The sequence below is a fragment of the Protopterus annectens genome, chromosome 9.part0 (assembly GCF_019279795.1).
Source record: "Protopterus annectens isolate FY-2018-M chromosome 9.part0, PAN1.0, whole genome shotgun sequence".
In the NCBI taxonomy this organism is placed as follows: domain Eukaryota; kingdom Metazoa; phylum Chordata; order Ceratodontiformes; family Protopteridae; genus Protopterus; species Protopterus annectens.
Genome location: NC_056743.1, coordinates 592,366,767 through 592,386,755, shown reverse-complemented (window position 1 = coordinate 592,386,755; position 19,989 = coordinate 592,366,767). Strand labels below are relative to the sequence as shown.

At 41.9% G+C, this 19,989-nt stretch overlaps 1 protein-coding gene across 4 annotated transcripts in view; it reads left to right on the top strand.

Annotated features, from left to right (window-relative positions):
• Positions 1 to 19,989, top strand: part of PPP2R2A (protein phosphatase 2 regulatory subunit Balpha) — a 1,574,838-nt gene that overhangs the window by 251,082 nt on the left and 1,303,767 nt on the right. For 2 of the 4 annotated variants that reach the window (XM_044083138.1, XM_044083142.1), the window contains exon 1: positions 13,918 to 13,957. The exons of the other annotated variants lie outside the window; for them this stretch is intronic. In XM_044083138.1, the coding sequence (XP_043939073.1) occupies positions 13,933 to 13,957 (25 nt within the window). In that variant the 5' untranslated portion in view covers positions 13,918 to 13,932. Of the gene's footprint in view, positions 1 to 13,917; positions 13,958 to 19,989 lie in introns of those variants that run through there. 4 annotated transcript variants of the gene reach the window in all.

Below are 19,989 nucleotides of genomic sequence, written 5' to 3'. Positions count from 1 at the left end.
GATATATAGCAGTATATGTAAAGTATAATGTTAATGTAATTTAATACAATTTAATTACGTTTGTATAATTTTGCCTATGTCACAAGCGATAATTCAGTAAAGGTTCATAGGTAGTTACTACTGGCCCTAGGGCCTAGATAAGCCTAGCCAAAAAGGTACCCTGGCTTTCGCCACCCAAGAAAATTATTTTCCTGTGCCCCTGTCGAGCAGAGCCACAGAAGTGATCCCCGGGGTGAATTTCCCATCCAGTTATCAAGATTTTTCTTGAGTGCTAATGAGGAGCTTTGTTTGATATAGATAGGTAGGGAAGTCTCTGGGACAGGAATCTATCCCTCTAGCATGTTCTATTTATTGTATGTTAAAAAAAAAAAAAAAAAAAAAAAGGCAGCAGCAATAGTTAAAGCCGTGAAATCCATTTTAACATAAGGAAAAAGATGGTGCCAGGATTTCCTATAGAGACTGGTAATAAATAAGTTGCCAGTAAAGGGGAACATGATATATAAAAAAGGTGTGTGTGTGTGTGTGTGTGTACGTACTTTGTAGGAAGTATGAGAAAACGGAGCATGCTTGCTTTTATATTTAAAAAAAAAAAAAAAAAAAAAAGAGTGGTGAAACTCTGGAAAAAGTTGTGTAAAGAAAACATTTTTGTGACTATTTATTAATGGCAGACAATATAGATATGAATATGATTATGGATATTAGAATAAGAATATGTAGGGTAGGATGAGATAGATTTATGTCTTGTGGTTTATTTGGAATGAAAGGTTGAAATTGTGTTTAATGGGAAATTGGATTTTGGCAGATATATTGTGAAATTTAAATTATGGCTGTGGAAGAATAATGGAACAATGGGTATGTTACAAGAAAAAATATAAATCGCAAAAACTAGAAATATGGTAGATATGTGCCGGTAAACATTTTGTGAATTCTATAAATGTTTATATCGTGTTAATTAAAGGGCCCAAATCTTTTTAATAGGTGCTGTGGGGTCTTTTACGCCTGCCTGAGCTTCCACCACTCAAAGCAGATGGGGCCTTGGTTTAACATCTCATCCAAATGATGACACACTCAAGAATGCAGCACCCCATTAGGCTAGACTGTAGTCTCTGCTATCGATCTGCCTGGTGTGTGAATAGATTTGCAAGATGTCTAAGCTTCCTCCTTCAGCTGAGCAGAGATGAAGTACTTCTTTCGGTAGTCTTTTTCTTAATGTCCATTGTTTTGATGACAAAAGTTTCTGATTTGCAAGCTGTCTGTTCAGACTTCTTACTTAATGTTCTACATGATAAGAGGATGATGCTTAGAATATATGCTTCCATTGTGCCAGAAGTAACTGTGGAGCCCACTTCAAATTATACTGTCAAAGTTTTATTTCCATGGTGTACTAACAGAATGGATTGTTTTTTCCATATTAAGGATTTCCACAACCGAGATGAGCAACAATTTTAAATTTGGTCTGAAGGTGCTAGCTTCACACTTTCTAGTTTATCAGCCAGATGTATTGAAGTTTGCCAAGGTAAACATGGAAAGCTCTTACATGCAGTGGGCTCATTCTTGCTTCTGAGCTTTTTTCCTTAAAGCCACTTTGGATAACGAGTGTGCTTTTCCAGTGTGGTCCTCCCTCTGCATCATTGTCTGACGCAGCAAGCTGTCCATTACTATGAATCTTGTTTGGGGTCACCATAGTCCAAGCCATAAGATGAATTGAATTAACTAGGGAATCTGTCCAGTTGGCACTTGAAGAGGGATCTATAATTGGATACAGAAGTTGTCTAGTTTCCATGATAGCTCTTAGAAGGTTCATCTTGTATAGCACTCCATCCCTTTCCATGTTTGGTATATCTGGAGTCTCTTTACCTCTTTATTGTTTTTCTGAAAGCTTAACTAGAGTGTGTTGTATGTGTGGTGCAGAATAATGAAGTAGGAATATTCTTGGCAGCCGTGGAAAGTTTTTATTTGCTGAGTTATAATGTTTGTGACATTAGTCGAGTTGATTATAAAAGATTGGCCACCACCCTTATGTTTAGTAAGAGGAGCTATGTAGCTTTTATTTGGATCTGTGACAGGAGTTGTTGATTGAAAATAGCTACTTGAACCTCCCCTCTATCCCTGAGACTGGTTTTCTTTTCTTACATTCTGTGCTTTTTAAAATCCCAAGGACTGTTCTTATGATACTTGGAATAGTGGAACTCCAAGGTTGTGGTGTGTTGGAAGCATTTCCCTTTTCTGAGGTACAATATGTTCACCCTCTGTCAGGTCTCACTTTTGATACAGCCCTTACACCTTAAGCATATGTTTATGTTCATGGTATGAACCTCTTTGCAGTCTTTTTGTTCCTGAGACTTTACTTGTTAAAGGCTCAAGGTCTGACCCAACTGTCAGAGGTGTGTAACCTCCTCACTCTTGGATGGATGGATAGTGGCATTGTGGAATATTGGCATACTTCTCGTATAAAGCTGACCTATATCTTTACTATCCCCAGTTCTGTGTTGCCACAGTTCGTGTTTACATAGCATGTATCACATCAGCTGAACATTGGTTCACCTTAGATGACCCCTTCTTGGGGGCACCTTTTTTTAGGGGGCGCCTTTTTTATTTTATTTATTTATATTTTTTAAGAAGCACAGCAACAATACCACAAAATACATTGTATTGGGTAGTTATCCGATATCAAGAAATGCACACCACAGGTAGTGAGCTTGTGACCGGCACATCCATGCAAGGACTTGCATAAGTGGTGACTTCTGTTTAGACCCAGAGCACAGCATCACCTCTTGTCAGTGCTGGGTTTGGTGAAAAGACCATGAGTTGAAGGAAGCTGGTGTTCTAAAGCTTCTCCTCAGTAAGAGAGAGAGAGGCCTTCTTCCAAGCCTCAATGTCGTTTGGCTTTCAGCAGATGTTTGAGAAGTTTCCCAATGAGGGGAATTGGGGAAAGCTCAGGTAGACCTCTCAGCTTTTTCCCCCCAGGCTTAGTGCAGGGCCTGTTTTGATACTTGCTCAGTCCCCTTCCCTGAGACCTTTGGTTTAGCCTATGTAAGAGGCCATCATGTTCTTCCCCCCAGGGTATTTCATTTTAGGAATACTTTATCTAAGGCGAATACTTTACCTTCTGTTGGAAGTTATTATTAATCATACAGAAACAAAAAAATCTAAATTCATCTTATCTGGATCACCTAACCCAGTGACCATTCTTTCATTTTTGGATGCATTTATTGCACCCTAGTTGGACTGAAATTTCAGCCCCCTGGTTGTAGGTAGATGTACTGTTTTAGAGGCTCCCATAGTTCTGTTGTTATGTACCTGTATCCTCCATGTCTAAAGTGGTTCCCCCTTCAACACACTTCACATTTTCTGGGAGAACTCCATCTTGGACTGTTTTTTTTTTTTTGGGGGGGGGGTGTACATGACTGCTACCTTAGCTTTCAGAATAATTAATTGCTTTATGTATGTAAATGATTTGTCAAAAACTAATAAAGAAAATGTAAAAAAGAATAATTAATTGCTAGGAAGGCAGTATTTGCAAGGTACAGGTCAAATGTCTTGAAACAATTACAGGCAGAGGCTGAGGGAATAGCCATTGTGACTCTGAAGGCAGAAATACAGGCCCGATGTTTCTTAACTGGCTGGATGGGTTTGTATAATGTAGGTGTGAATGCAGCACACAGCAAGGCCTCCACTCAGTCCATCATTTGTATAGATGCCTGTATTAAAGGCCATTGTTGGTGGGGAAACCTGTTCTTATCCCTCAGGAGATGGCAGTTACTGGGGAAAAATAGTGATTAATTAGTTCAAAAAACTTGTATTTGTGTTTCTCTGGTAGCTGTGCAGACTTGGCATCTTAAAACTAGCATGGGAAACATTTTTTTCAAGTGCCCAAGCTTATGGTTACCTTTGTGTTTTCATAGATGTCCTTCAAGGATGCATCTGCAGTCCTAACAAATGGGTTGTCCTGCCTCAGGCAGCCCTTCGGTCGGCCGGATTTCCAAAGTCTGGGTCTGGCCTCGGCTGATGTCACACTTCACCCGACGTCATTGCTGCTGTCAATTGGGTATAAAGGCATCAGCCGACGCCATTTTCCTCAGTCTTTCTTGCCGCGCGGTGCCCGAAGCAGAAGCTGTTCGCAAGTGCCGGTCGGTCAGATCCAGAGATTTCTACTACCAAAGACTTCTAAAAAGCTAATTACCCCGTTGGTGACTCTTTCTTGCCTCAGCCGATGTCAGAAAAAGTAAATAATTGTTTAACTTGTGGGAAACAAATACCTCATAAGGATTTCCACTCTTACTGCCTTCCTTGCTTAGGCCCAGACCACGACGTAACAGCTTGTCTAGCCTGTGCTTCCTTCAACCGACGGACACTTAGACGTCGGTCGGAGTTTGCGGAGGAGTTTTTTGGTCCCGCTTTTGCTTACAAAATGCCGTCGGAGACTCCGACTTCACAATTAGCTAAAAAGCGTAAGGAAAAGGACCGACATTCGAGGTCTGCGGTTTCGGCCGAAACCACGGTTAAGCCAACCGCGAGTGTCTCTGTTTCGGATGAAACAGAGTCCTCGGTTCTTCCTTCGGCCGAAAGCATTCCTCCTGCAGCCGAGGCCTCACACAGCATGGCTGAATCTGCTACTGAAATTTCTCCTGCTGTAGCAGGCACCCAGGATTTATCAGATACTATTCCTTTAGACATATCTACTCCTGCACGTGGAGCTGCTAAGCCCCCTGCATCCATGTCTATCAAGGCTTTCTCTAGGGCTAAAGCAGCTAAATCTTCTAAGGCCTTGCCTTCTAAAACCCCCTCACACAGGCCTAGCTCTAGTTCCCAAATGCTCAGCCTGGCAGAGGATCTCATTTCTTTGATCAGGGGAACCCAGCCTCACCCTGACAGGGCCTCTCATCCCCCTCCAGAGAAGAGGTCTAGAGCAGAGCCCCCTGAACCAGTTTCTACGGATTATTCCTCTGATGATTCAGAAAACTCAAATCCTCCAGAAGGCCCTTATTCTCCATATGAGGATTCTGACGCAGAAGACTCCATTCCTTCTGCCTCTCCTCCTGAGGAGTTTTCTTTTGGGGAAACCTTGCATACTATGAGGGAACAATTTCAATGGCAGGGCCAGGATTTTTCAGATTCAAGGAAACTGCTAAGGACCTTTTTACATTTGCCACAGCATAGGCCTTTAGCCATTCCTCCAGTACTAACAGTTGTGGATGATGCATTCAATGATGCTTGTACTGCCCCTTACTCTCTACCTCCGGCCCCTGCTAAGCCCGACAGATACTACAGGGTCCCGGACACACATTATCACCTGTATAAGGCTCCTATTGCAGATCCTGAAACTATTTCTCAAGGCCCCAAAGCTGTAGCAACTGCCAAGAACCCCCTCCCCTCTGAAAGAGAATCTAGAGTATTAGAGAGATGGGGTAAAAAAGTTTATACTTCTGCTACTCTTTCGGCTAGGGCTTTAAACTGCCAATTCCACATGATTCAGTATCAGGAATTTTTGTTAGATCAGCTAAATAAAAAACTATCCTCTCCTGAACCTATAGACCGTAAGTCCCTTCAGGATTTGGTACATAACACTCAGCAGGTCAGTAATCATTCCTTAAAATGCGGCTATGATGCACTGCAGGCTTCCTTTAGATCAGCTATGACAGGTACAGTGATCAGAAGGCATGCATGGTTAAAAGAGCAATCCTTACCAGACCATGTAAAGTCAAAGCTCCTAGATGCTCCCATGGAGAAACTCAGTTTGGCTCCCCTGCACAGCAAGTGTTAAAGAAGGTGGAGGAAAAAGCAAAATCTGTCCAAACAGTCAAGGACTTCTTACAGGTCCAGCCTCCTAGGTTTAGTAGAAACTGGCCTTCGAAGAATTGGTCCTTTCCAGACACCAGAGCACAGAGAGGCAGAAATAGGCGCTCAAGAAGCAGAGGTCAATCCAGAGGTGCCTACAGGGGACGTCAGTGGCAGACTAACAACCAGAGAAGTACTGCCGCAGATCCAGCTACTACCACTTCCACAGGACAGTCGCAGTGACTTGGCTCTGATACCGCCTACCAGGGAACAACTGGAAGCACCCTTAGGCGGAAAGCTAGCCTTATTTTCAGTAAACTGGCATTGCATTACAGGAGACAAATGGATTTTACAGACAATAGACAAAGGTTACAGGTTTCACTTCCATACTCTACCAAGGAAGAGAGGAATGCCAAACCTACCACCAAACCAAAAGACAAACGCTCTAGGACAAATCAACCACTTACTAAGGATGAGAGCTATAGAAAAGGTACCGGCTATGGAACAAGGACAAGGATTTTATTCCAGACTTTTCCTGGTGCCAAGAAAAGAAAACCAATGGAGGCCTATTCTCGACCTGTCCGCTCTCAACACATATCTCATTGTTCCAAAATTCGAAATGCTGACCCTAAAGCACCTTCTTCCCATGCTGGGCAAGGAGTCTTGGCTGGTGACTCTAGATCTCAAGGAGGCATACCTGCACGTCCCTATTCGACCAGATTGCAGAAGATACCTCAGATTTCTTGCAGGATCAGAGCATTATCAATTCTCAGCATTGCCCTTTGGCTTATCTACTGCGCCCAGAGTATTCACGAAATGCCTGGCATCAGTAATTGCTCATTGCAGGCTTCAGGGAATTCAAATTTATCCATGCCTGGACGACTGCCTGATACAAGCGGACAACAAGATCAAATTAACAAAAGATTTGGAAAAGGTTATTCACCTACTGCAGGCCTTGGGATACACAGTCAACATAAAAAAGTCAAGGCTGGTGCCATCCCAAAGGATTACATTCTTGGGTGCAGAGCTGGACACATCAAATCAAATGGCATTTCTCACAGCAGAAAAGCAAAAACAACTACCACTGTATTTCAAGGCATTAACAACGCAGAACCAGCTTACAGCAAGGAAAATCCTGCAAGCCCTGGGTTACATGGCATCCTGCATAATTTTGATCCCACATGCCAGACTGCATATGAGGAAGTTGCAGTGGTACCTAAGGAATTTATGGTCTCAGCACAAGCACAGCCTAGAAACCCAAATTCCAATAATTCCATGCCTGAAGCAAGAATTCCTGTGGTGGGCTCAGGCCTGTCAGTTGAACAAAGGACTGCCTTTCCACAGCCCTCACCCAAGCCAGACTATCACCACGGACGCCTCAGACCTTGGTTGGGGGGCACACATGGCAGACAAGTGTATACAAGGCCTATGGGCACAGGACCAGCTGAACCTACACATAAATCAAAAAGAGATGCTGGCAGTGAAACTGGCAATTCAGACCGTTTCTTCAACAGGGTCATTTGCTGATAAGGACAGACAACACCACAGTTATGTGGTATATCAACAAGCAGGGAGGCACACATTCATATCCTCTATGCCGGATGGCAATGGACCTGTGGAATGTGGCCCTGAACATCAACATTCAGCTCCAGGCCTTATTTGTGCCAGGAAAAGAAAATATATCAGCGGACACATTAAGCAGAACGACCACGGATGCCCACTGCATCCGGACATCTTCAAAACCATTACAGAGAAATTGGGGCTACCAGAAATAGACCTGTTCGCATCCCCACACAACCACCAATTGAGAAAATTCTGCACAAGGACATACCACCCACTTGCTTGGAAGGTGGACTCCCTATCCTTCAGTTGGGAAAACCTAGCAGCATATGCATTCCCACCTCTACCTTTGATGCACAAAGTGCTACTGAAGATCAAAGAGGATCACCCAAGGATCATACTGATAGCTCCAGACTGGCCGAGGCAGCATTGGTACCCGCTTCTGAGAAGTATGTCTCGGACACACGCATGGCCTCTACCTCTAGTTCCTTTGCTGCTAACACAGAACAACTTCAAGATCCTGCATCCAAACTTGAAAACACTGCAGCTAGCTGCTTGGAATCTTACATAAAACAAAATAACCCAGATTTATCTCCGAGGGTTAAAGACATTATCCTGGAGGCTCGCAGACCCTCCACAAGGAAGACTTATTCAGCAAAATGGAAAAGATACCTCATTTGGAGTGCAGCAAAAGGAGACAATGTATCATTGGCAAACATAGCTAACATTCTGGAATATTTAGCAAAACTTTTCCACAATGGCCTGTCTTACTCCTCCATCAAGATTCATGCATCAGCAATTTCAGCAGAATACAACATGGATCCTCCAGTCTTCTCTCATCCTCTACTCAGGCAGTTTCTGAGAGGAATTAAAAATGTAAAGCCTCTAAGGAAGCCACCTCTGCCTACATGGGACCTGAACTTTGTGCTGGAAAAGTTAACACTTCCCCCTTTTGAACCAGCAGCAACAGCAGAATTACAGTTCTTATCTTGGAAAACTACTTTCCTGCTTGCAATCACTTCAGCAAGAAGGGTTTCTGAATTACAGGCATTAATGGCAGTACAGCCCTTCCTTATCTTCCATCAGGATAGAGTGTCCTTGAGAACTAACCCTACTTTTATGTCAAAGGTGGTCTCCAGGGTATCATTGAACCAAGCAATCCACCTACCAACATTCTTCCCCAACCCACAGAACAGGGGGGAAAGGCTACTGCACACCTTGGATGTACACAGGCAATTGCGCTACTACCTGGGCAGAACCAAGAACAATAGAAAAACTGACCAGCTTCTGGTAGCATATGCAGCAGGAATGGAAGGAAAAGCAATTTCAAAACAGACAATCTCAAAATGGATAGGAAATTGCATTAGATTTTGTTACTCCTTTCATGGGAAGACAACTCCAAAAAACATCAGACCTCACTCCACAAGGGCAACAGCCACTACTACAGCTTTCTTACGAGGAGTGGCTACCAAAGACATTTTAGAGGCTGCTACTTGGAGCTCCGTGCATACATTTGCCAAGCATTATAATCTGCCTTTATACTCCAGATCCCGAGCAGGCTTTGCCACTGCTGTTTTGCAAGGGATCTTAACTACACCATAATCTTCTTAGTGCCTCCTCCCCCAGTTTGGCTATGGTATTCTACCCATTTGTTAGGACTGCAGATGCAGCCTTGAAGGACATAGTACAGTTTTGTACCTACCATAAATGTAGATGTCCGAGAGGTATGCATCTGCAGTCAGGATTACCCACCCTCCTTCCCCTCTGTGGTACTCCTCGGGTATTTGCCCATCTTGTAGCTAGCTGGGGGAATCTATTATGGTGTATTTGTTTGTATATATGTACATACATGTTTATTTTTGTTTGCTCTCTATTGTTTGGAATCATTTGCATTTATCCAAATTTAGCCTTCCTAGAGGGCACCTGGCATCTGGGGCAAGAAACACTGAGGAAAATGGTGTCGGCTGATGCCTTTATACCCAATTGACAGCAGCAATGACGTCGGGTGAAGTGCGACATCAGCCGAGGCCAGACCCAGACTTTGGAATCCGGCCGACCGAAGGGCTGCCTGAGGCAGGACAACCCATTTGTTAGGACTGCAGATGCATACCTCTCGGACATCTACATTTATGGTAGGTACAAAACTGTACTTTCTAATGGAATAACCGGTGCAGTAACAGTGTTTTTAGTCCTGAGCTCACTGACTACCATAATAGGCTTCATCTCTTCTGTCTCGCACTTGACCTTGCCAGAGGTCTCTGTTATGATCCTGTTTGAGGCTGATACTGGATTGTGTACCTTGCACATCTTCTGAAGCTGAGCCAACATCCAGTGAGGATGAGGAGGAGTGGATGGATAACTGTGGCTGGTAATTCGGAAAGGGCCTTGGGGGATTCTGCAAATTTTAGCGAGAGAAAAAAGTCCCAGATTCTTTGATAGAAGTATGCCAGAGTTCAGAACCTCTTGAGGTTTGTCGGTGTGGTCTTCCCTGTTAAAACAAAAACAGAAAACAAGATATGTTGCTCTTATTACTAAGGACCCCAAAAGGAGTGACAAGATTTTACCCAAAATCTTCTTACAATACTCGTGGCTTTGAAACCTTCTCAGAGGTTAATTAGTCCCTTATCCTGTAGGAATTTCTTCTACTTCAAAGAGGGCTAGGGAGATGACTTCTGATGAAGATTTAGATTCTTTGGAGGAGTCTTTAACTTGTTCTTCCCAGATTCATTTGCCTCTCGCTTTGGGTTTTGATGTGGTGGATACTGTTTGTTTATTTTATTTTTCCTGATTTCCGAGTGGTTAACTTATTTTCTCTTGGGGATACTGTTCTTAAAACGATGGAATATTTAAGTGGAAAAAGCTCTCTAATGTCTGAGATTAAAAATATAAAAAAAGATTTTATGATCTCCTATGGATGGATTCCTGTTGCCCTTCTGCACTTTCACTTGTCCCTGAGGCTCTATTAAATACCTTTGCATCTGCTTCTCAACACCCGAGTCTCTGCCTACTACTCCTAAAAAGCTGGATGGATTTTATAATGTTCCTCCGGCTCAGAAATTTCTCTCATCGGATCCTTTTGTTATCTCCATCTTGACTGATAAGCCCACTAAGATTCTGGCTTCATCGAAACTCTTGCCATTTGACAAAGATAGCAGAGTAATGGACAGATATGGCACAAAGGTGTATACCTTTGTTATCTTGGCTTTTAGGGGCACCAGTTATCTGATGCATGTGATCAGATGTATGCTTTCCCTTCTTTCCAAACTGGGGTGAGTTTTAGCTAACATGCCGCAGTCTGATAAGACTTCAGGCATGCCTTTGGTTAGCTGTGTTTTCCAAGTTGCTAGACATTCTGTTAATTGTAGCTATAATACTGCTGATGCTTCATCTAAGACAGCTGTTTTAGGGTCTGTTATTAAACTGTATTCCTGGCTTAGGCTTCAATCCCTTCCAGAGGATGTCAAGGTAATAATATTAAATTCTCCTTTGGATACCTAGAGTTTGTTTGGCGCTGCTGTTGCTGCAGATTTTTTTAAGTGTTGTAGGAAAAGAGTGGTCATACAAAATCTTAAAATAGGTTTTTCTTTCCTCTGTTCCCAAGTACCAAATGAACTATCCCTCCAAAGCAGGTCCATCTGTATATAAATGTTAAGATAAGCCTAAAATCACCATACACAAAGCTACACCAGCAGTTAAGATAAACTGTAGTGAATACTCACTAATAAAAGCAAATTAACATAAATATAAAAACAATAGCAAATGAACCAAGACACGGCCACAGTAACACTTGCTTCTTCAGACTAAATCATAGCACTAGTAAAACAGGATTTAAGTACAGTTAAAAATTCCCTTATCCATTGAGGTTCCATAATCAGTTAATCGCATTTTCCAGCTAGTAAATGTCCGATAAATTTGTGTTAAAGGCACATACGGTTTTAATCTCATAATTGTCAGTTCTTTACTGCCTTCACCTTGCGATCCACAGTACATATCTATGCATACAACATATATTCATTACATCCTTTCATTTAAACTTATCATTTAAGCTTCTAATGCAAAAGTATGAAATTTCATTGAAAAGACATATAAACATACTCTGTGCGATCTACTATAAATTCAGGTTCCCTATGTGATCGCTTTTTTAAAACTCTGATCATTTCAAATTACTTAAAAATATGTTTTTTTAGAGGCATTTAAGGATGTTTTTATGTATTCAAACCCATTAGAGTCATACCTTATGACATTCAAACTTCTGCTTATTACTCTTTATTAAGTTGCATGCACGTTACATAAATCCCAAGGTAAACCTCTTCTATGCAGTAAGCGTAAGCGTGCGAACTAAGTCTCTCATTCACTGTTTGCATTCAGTACATATAGGACTAACATGATCCACAAGAACTACTGAATATCTTTTAAAATATTAAACTAATTATGTATGTAAATAAACTCATAATAAAAGGCAAAAATAAAAATATTATTAATTATTTTTGTCTTGCCTAAAAAATCAGGTCTAAAATGCTCTGATGTCACTGCATAACACTTTTTTACTTTTATTTTAACATAGACTGCAGTGGTAATGTTGGGCTAATATCCAGTATAGCTATATGGCCAGCGTATAAACAGAGGCTTTTTACAATGTAATAGCACATCAGTTCAGCTAAAAATAAATATGGATTAGCTCAATTTAATCTATGAGGAAGGCTTTATAAAGTGTCATACTAAAAATAAACATTGATTAACAGAATTATATCTATACTGGAGCCATATGATCTATTTCAAATAATGGCCCGGTATCTATATACAATACATTAATGTATCATAAGATCTTATGTTTTTATACCATCTTCAATTGTATTATAAAGAAATTTCTATATGTATTAAGACTTACAAAGGTTGACAGTTTTAGTCTAGGCATATAAATGGTAATGAGATATACTTTCCATAGTATGTTGTATTGTTTAAAATAGACTTGTATATAGTCATCTAACTTTTAGGGCAGGCTTGATTGGTACCTTTGCATTTAGGCCTTAAGTCTTGAAATCCATTTACTTTCATGTAGCTCAGTTAGGTTCGTAACATCACCAGTGCGCTAAATTATATGAATTTTTTTTTCTGTGGCCATGAATTTAAATGAATGTTGTGGAGAAGTCATTAATACATGTTTTGCTAGTGCATTGGCATGCAAATGCATTCCAATATTTGTACAGATGTTCCTTAATCCTATCTCTTAGTTGTCTGTTAGTTTTACCTATATAAAATGATGCACAGAAAACACATTTGGGCAAATGCACAAGATCAGTGCTATTGCAGTCAGCATTCACATCAAATTTATACTTCTTAGAAGTAAGCCACATGGGTGAATTGTCTTTATCATTCCTTAATCTCGTGATATCCTATCCTCACTGCAATAACATATTAATTTATTCATCGATTTCTTATTTTTATATCTAAAACAGGGTTTATCACCCACTATTTTCTTTATTTTATCGTTTACCATGAGGATATTACAGTGCTTCTGTATAACATTAGTTATTTCCTTACTATCGACTGTAAAACATAATGAATTTTATCTGGTCACTACCTGATTCATTACTCCTTTCTATTGCACTAGTCCTATCAGAAAAGTATGGTTTAGCTATTTCAGATCTTATGTCAGTGACTTGTGTTAAAAGTTCTCTTAATCCTTTTCCTACTGTAACCCCAGGTTACAAAATTTTCAGTAAGATGATCCAACTCATTTTGACACTTACTATCCTTCATATTCAGCCTGGAAATTCTCAGGGCGTGTCCTTTTTATTATTAAAGATATGTCTTGGATTACGTACTTTGGCGATGTAACAGCTTGTTATGATAGATGGCAAGCTTTTCAATCTGTCTCCGTTTCAAAAGCATCTTCTTCTGACTTAATAACATGTACTTCTGAAAAATCTTCATTGGTCCTAGATATTTTGCATCAAACCTTAAATAATGGTTGGTGCTATGAACATCCTATAAAAATTCAACTTCTGAACCCTACCCATAACAAAAGATCTTATCAAAATGCAATTTAAAAGGGGACTAATGCACCATATTTTGTGGAATTCAGTATGTCTTCTCTCCCTTTTCAATTTCTCCAAATCTTTAGTGTTTCTAATACCATGACGAGACTGGATCCCATTTCTAAGTCAAAGTACGATTAAAGTTCATGAAATTAGTGTTTGACTCATTGATGTCAGCCAAAATACTCTTTGCTGCACTTGCAACGTGCCCAGTAATGACTCCTCATGCAATGCTTTTGTCTGCCATTTCTGCTCGTCTCCATCACTTTCTTATTTGTATATGTTATCGCAGTGCGGATAGGGTATCATGAGATTCAGGAATGATGAGGACAACTAACCCATGTGGTAAATGTGGATATTGTGATTATATAAATGGTATTGGGATATAGATATAATTGAGTTAATCAACATTTGTTTTGTATGACATTGTATAAAGCCTTCATCCTAGATTAAATTGAGCTAATCTGTATTTATTTTTTAGCTGAATTGATGTGCTATTACATCGTAAAAAGCCTCTGTTTATCGCAGTGCGGATAGGGTATCATGAGATTCAGGAATGATGAGGACAACTAACCCATGTGGTAAATGTGGATATTGTGATTATATAAATGGTATTGGGATATAGATATAATTGAGTTAATCAACATTTGTTTTGTATGACATTGTATAAAGCCTTCATCCTAGATTAAATTGAGCTAATCTGTATTTATTTTTTAGCTGAATTGATGTGCTATTACATCGTAAAAAGCCTCTGTTTATTCATAGCCTAGCATCTACCTATGAACCTATCGGCCCAAGGGCCTAAGTAAGCCTAGCCAACAGGGTTCCCTGGCTTATGCCACCCAAGAAAGTTAATTTCCTGGACCTCTGTTGAGCAGAGCCACAGAAGTGATCCCCGGGATGTATTTCCCGTTTCCCATCCACTCATCAGAATTTTTCTTGAGTGCTAATGAGGAACTCTGCTTGACCTAGATGAGTAGCTTGTCCCAGAGTATAGGAAGTCTCTGGGACACAAATCTATCCCTCCAGCATGTCCTGTTTATTGTGGTGACAAGGTTTAGGTCCCTAGAGCATGTAGCTCTGAGGGATTGGGATTTCTTTAGGTGTAGCATGTCCAACCGCTCTGGGTTTAACATAGTTTTATATGTTAGGCAGAGATCTCCTCAGAGTAGGCAATATGCTACAGAGTAAAGCTGGATTTTTTTTTGAGATGGTCAATGTAGGGCATAAGGCCAGTAATCCTCTTTGTGAGGTACTTCTGTGGCCTTTCCAGCTGCTGCAGATGTCTTGTGAGGTACATTCCAAAAGGGGCGTTGTACTCTATAATGGGTCTAATGAGTGCTGAGTAGACTGGATCAATGACCTCTTTTTTTTTTTTTTTTTTTTTCCCCTGGAGGAGAACCGTTTTGTGATGAGGTGTGCCACATAGAAGGATTTCCTGACTACTGTGACAATGTGATTATCAAAGGAGAGACTACCATCCACCTGGGTCCCAAGGTGTCTTATCATACATTTGGCATTAAGTAGACTGCTGTTTATGTGGTAGTTCATGGGTACAGAGCTTTTACCAAAGGGGATGACGGTGCACTTTTTGGCATTGAGCTTGAGGCCATGCCTCGACACCAGGCATCTGTCTCGGCCCTTCTGCAGGATGTCCACATAATTTGGGGACTCGAGTGTGGCTCCTAGATGTTCTTCATTCCACATTGCTGCAGTCCTAACTATTGGGTAGTCCGCTGTCCCAGTCGGCCCGAATACCAAAGTATATGGCTGACGTCGGTCAAGGCGCATTAGTCTGACGTCAGGACGTCAGGGTACTAATGCGCATGACCGACGTCATATCCTCAGTCTTTTTTGCCGCATGGTCCGATGCAGAAGCAGTTTTGCGAGTGCAGGTTGGCGTTCTGAAATTTTCTGAAGTCGGAGTTTCAGACCGAATCAAAGTTGGCTAAGTACCCCGTTGGGGAATATTTTGGTTTTTCTTGCCTCAGTATTTAACCGGATGTCAGAAAAAGTGAATAACTGTATTTCTTGTGGAAAACAGATACCTCATAGGGATTACCATACCTTGTGTATACCTTGTTTAGGGCCTGAGCACGGCGTTGTTGGATGCCGCTCTTGTGCTAGATTTAACAAACGCACCATTAAGAGAAGGTTAGACTGTGCCAGGTTAGTTTTGGGAAGCGTTGTAATTATAAAATGCCGTCGGATGCTCCGCCCGCTTCGTCAAAAGCGCAAGGACAAAGCAGCAAAGCCTAGAGTGGAAGAACCGACAGTCCCGGACGTCGGTTCTTTAGAGGGCTCAGTGGAGCCGGAGGTTCTGCCAGGAGTTTCTTTGGAGTCTCAGGGAGAGACTTTACTGTTACAGGATGTGTCCTCTCAGGAGGTAGGCCAGGCTGAAGGGGCTTCTCAGGTGGCTGTTCTTCCCTCTCTCCCTAAGGTGGTTAGAGCCTCCCCTTCTGTTTCCAAGGCTTCTTTGAGAGGCAGGCCGGGTTTAACTTCAGTGGGGGTTTCTCCTACCTCTTCAGGATCTTTGCCTAAGAAACATATGCTTAAAATGGCAGAGGATTTGATTACTATGATTCGAGGTTCTATGCCCCCTCCTGATAAGAGGCCTAGGGTGGAACCTGAGTTTGAGAGTTTTGAGCAGTGTTCGGAGGCTTCTGAGTCTTCGGCTGAAGACTTGCAGGAGTATCCTCCTTATTCTGATTCTGATGTGGATGATTCTACTCCTTCAGCATCTCCTCCTGAGGATTTTTCATTTTCAGAGACTCTACATTCCATGAGGGAGCATTTTAAATGGGAAGGACAAGATTTCTCTGATTCCAGGAAGAGGCTTAGGGAATTCTTGTTTTTACCCCAGCATAGGCCTTTAGCTATACCTCCTGTTCTGAATGTGGTGGAAGATGTTTTTGCAGAGACTTCCCTGAACCCTGATTCTTTGCCTCCTGCCCCAGTTAAACCGGATAGGTACTATAGGGTGCCTGAAGCTCATAAGTATCTGTTTAAGAGTCCTAGGGCAGACCCGGAAACTGTCTCTCAGGGGCCTAAAGGTGTTAAGGCTTCTGTTGTTAAAAATCCTGTTCCTCCTGATAAAGAGGCAAGGGCTTTGGATAGATGGGGAAAGAAAGTGTATACTTCTTCCACTTTAGCCATGAGGGTTGAATTGCCAGTTTCACATGTTAAAATATCAAAATTATCTCCTTTCACAATTGAAGTCTAAGGTGGATGCTCTGGCAGAAGGTATTGAGTGTAAAGAGTTGCAGGATTTAGTTCATGTGTCTGAACAGGTGGGTAAGCATTCCTTGCAATGTGGTTTTGATGCTGTGCAGGCCTCCTCGAGGGTGGCTGCCACTGGTTCTGTTCTTCGTGAGGCACGCCTGGTTGAGGGATCAGAATTTAGCTGAGCATGTTAAGACAAGGATTTTGGATGCTCCTTTACAGTCTGACGTGTTGTTTGGTTCGCCTGTGGAAGCAGTTTTAAAGAAAATGGAGGACAAGGCTAAGTCTATGCAAACTGTTAAAGATTTTTGCAGGTGCAGCCTCCAAGTTTAGTAGAAATTGGCCTACTAAGGGATGGACATATCCTGCTTATGATTCCCAGTCTAGGGGTAGGTCTAGACGTGGTAGGGGCAGAGCTCAAGGTTCTTTTAGGCCTAGAACAGGGAGTTCACCTGCTCAGACTTCTGGTGAGGGCAGGGGTCAGTCCTTTCGTAAACAGACCCAATGACCTGCCTTTTCAGCTTCCAGTACATTCTCGTCTGGCAGCACCTTTGGGAGGAAGGCTGGCTCTTTTCAAAGAAAATTGGACTTTAATTACCCAAGACAGCTGGGTTTTGGATATCATTCACCACGGTTACAGGTTTTATTTCCATACCTTGCCTCCTTTCAAAGGCATGCCAGACATTCCTCCTCTACAAAGAAAAGAGGCTCACAAGCAAATTTCTCTGTTACTCCAAATAGGGGCCATTCAGCCAGTTCCTGTGCCAGAAAGGGGCCTAGGATTTTATTCTCGCCTGTTCCTAGTACCAAAGAAGGGGAACACGTGGAGACCAATTTTGGATTTATCTATCCTCAACACTTATCTGGACATTCCCAAGTTCAAAATGTTGACGTTACAACAGCTTTTACCTCTGCTGGGCAAAGATCACTGGATGGTAACTTTAGATCTCAAGGAGGCTTACCTTCATGTGCCTATCAGACTAAGTTGCAGGAAGTATCTGCGTTTTCGAGCTGGAAATTCTCATTATCAGTTCTCTGCATTGCCCTTTGGCTTATCTACTGCGCCCAGAGTATTCACAAAGGTTCTGGCTCCAGTGATAGCTTACTTCAGGCTAGAAGGAATTCAAATCTATCCTTACTTGGACGACTGCCTGATTCTGGCTCAAGAAAAGGAAGACCTTTTACAGCATCTGGAATATGTGATAGCAGTGCTAAGATGCCTAGGGTATTCTGTGAACGAAATAAAGTCCAGTCTAGTACCCTCTCAAGACATGTGCTTTCTGGGTGTGAGACTGAATACAGCAGCCCAGATGGCCTTTTTAACCCCGGACAAACAAAAGAATCTTTCCATTTACTTCCATCAACTATCTCTTCAGTCCGGGCTGACTGCAAGGACAGTCCTTCAAGCCTTAGGGTTCATGGCATCTTGTATTCTGGTGCTTCCCAATGCCAAACTGCATATGAGGAAGCTGCAATGGTATCTCAAAAATGTATGGACACAGCACTGCCAGCATTTGGACACTGTCATTCAAATAATACCTTGCATTCAACAGGAGTTTTTGTGGTGGGCTCAGGAATGTCACCTAAACAAGGGACTCTCTGTGACCCGGCCAGAGGCGAGTCAGATTCTAACGACAGATGCCTCGGACATTGCTTGGGGAGCTCATCTAAATGGAAAGTGGATACAAGACAAGTGGCCTGCCAGACTACAGCATCTACATATCAACATGAAGGAGATGTTAGCAGTCCAGTTTGCATTAATGGCTTTCAAGGAGTTACTTCTTCCAGGGCAGGTGTTGATTCTAACAGACAACACAACTGTCATGTGGTACATCAACAAACAAGGGGAACACATTCTTACCGTTGTGCAGGCAAGCAATGATTTTATGGGAGACTGCGCTCAGCTTGCAACTAACTCTTCAGGCAAGGTTTCTGCCAGGAGCACAGAACTCCTTAGCAGATGTGTTAAGCAGACAAATCATGGATCCCCACGAGTGGAAACTGGATCTTCATGTATTTCGGAAATTGACAGTGTCATGGGGAACTCCAGACATAGATCTGTTCGCTTCTCCACTAAACCACCAGCTGCCAAAGTTTTGCACAAAGAGGTTTCATCACACAGCTTGGAAAGTGGATGCTCTTTCTTTCTTTCAGTTGGAAAAATCTTCATGTGTATGCCTTTCCACCTCTGCCTCTTCTCCCAAAGGTGCTCCTAAAGGTCAGACAAGACAAGCCAAGGATGATTTTAATAGCTCCAGATTGGCCTCGGCAACACTGGTACCCATTACTGAGGAGTCTGGTAAGGAAGCCTCCATGGCCTTTACCCTTGATTCCACACCTGTTGTCTCAGAGGGACGGTCACCTGCTCAATGTCAAGCTTCACTCTCTTCATCTAACAGCCTGGCATATTCTGTTTTGAAACACAGCAGGTCTCAACTTCCTCAACAAGTTTTAAATGTGATTATGGAAGCCAGAAGACCTAGTACAAGGAAAGTGTACGCAGAAAAATGGAACAGATTTTTATTTTGGAGTGCAGCAAAGAATTTGGAGATTTCTGAGCCTAATTTGAGTGTGGCTATTCAATATCTTACTGAGTTATTGGACAAAGGTTTGTCTTTCTCTTCCATTAAGATTCATGCTGCAGCAATTTCAGCTCACTATGATTGTGACCCACCATTGTTTTCGCATCCTTTGTTCAAGCAATTTCTTAGAGGGGCAAAGAATATAAGACCCCAATAGAGCTCCTACTCCTGCTTGGGATCTCAATTTTGTGTTGGAGAAACTTACTCTACAACCTTTTGAGCCTGCGGCTACTGCTGAATTGTAATACTTGTCATGGAAGACTGTTTTTGTTGGCCATTACTTCTGCAAGAAGGGTTTCTGAATTGCAGGCCCTTATGGCGGTTGAGCCTTTTTTGATTTTCCATAAGGATAGAGTATCATTACGTACTAATCCTTCCTTTATGCCTAAGGTGGTTTCTAGTGTGGCTTTAAACCAAACTATTCATTTGCCTACTTTGTATGCAGATCCCCAAAATAAGGGGGAAAAGATTTTGCACACTTTAGATGTACACAGGCAGTTGCGTTATTATTTAAGCAGGACTAAGGATTTTAGGCAGTCTCAGCAGTTGTTTGTTTCTTTTGCTTTGAGTTCTCAGGGCAAGCCTGTGTCAAAACAAACTATTTCTAAGTGGATTGGGTTTTGCATTGCATTTTGTTATTCCCATCATGGCAAGGAGATTCCAGCTGGGATTAGGCCTCATTCCACTAGGGCTACTGCCACTTCAACAGCATTTCTAAGGGGTGTGGCAACTAAGGATATTTTGGAGGCAGCTACTTGGAGTTCAGTGCATACTTTCTCTAAGCATTACCACCTTCCTCTCTTCTCTAA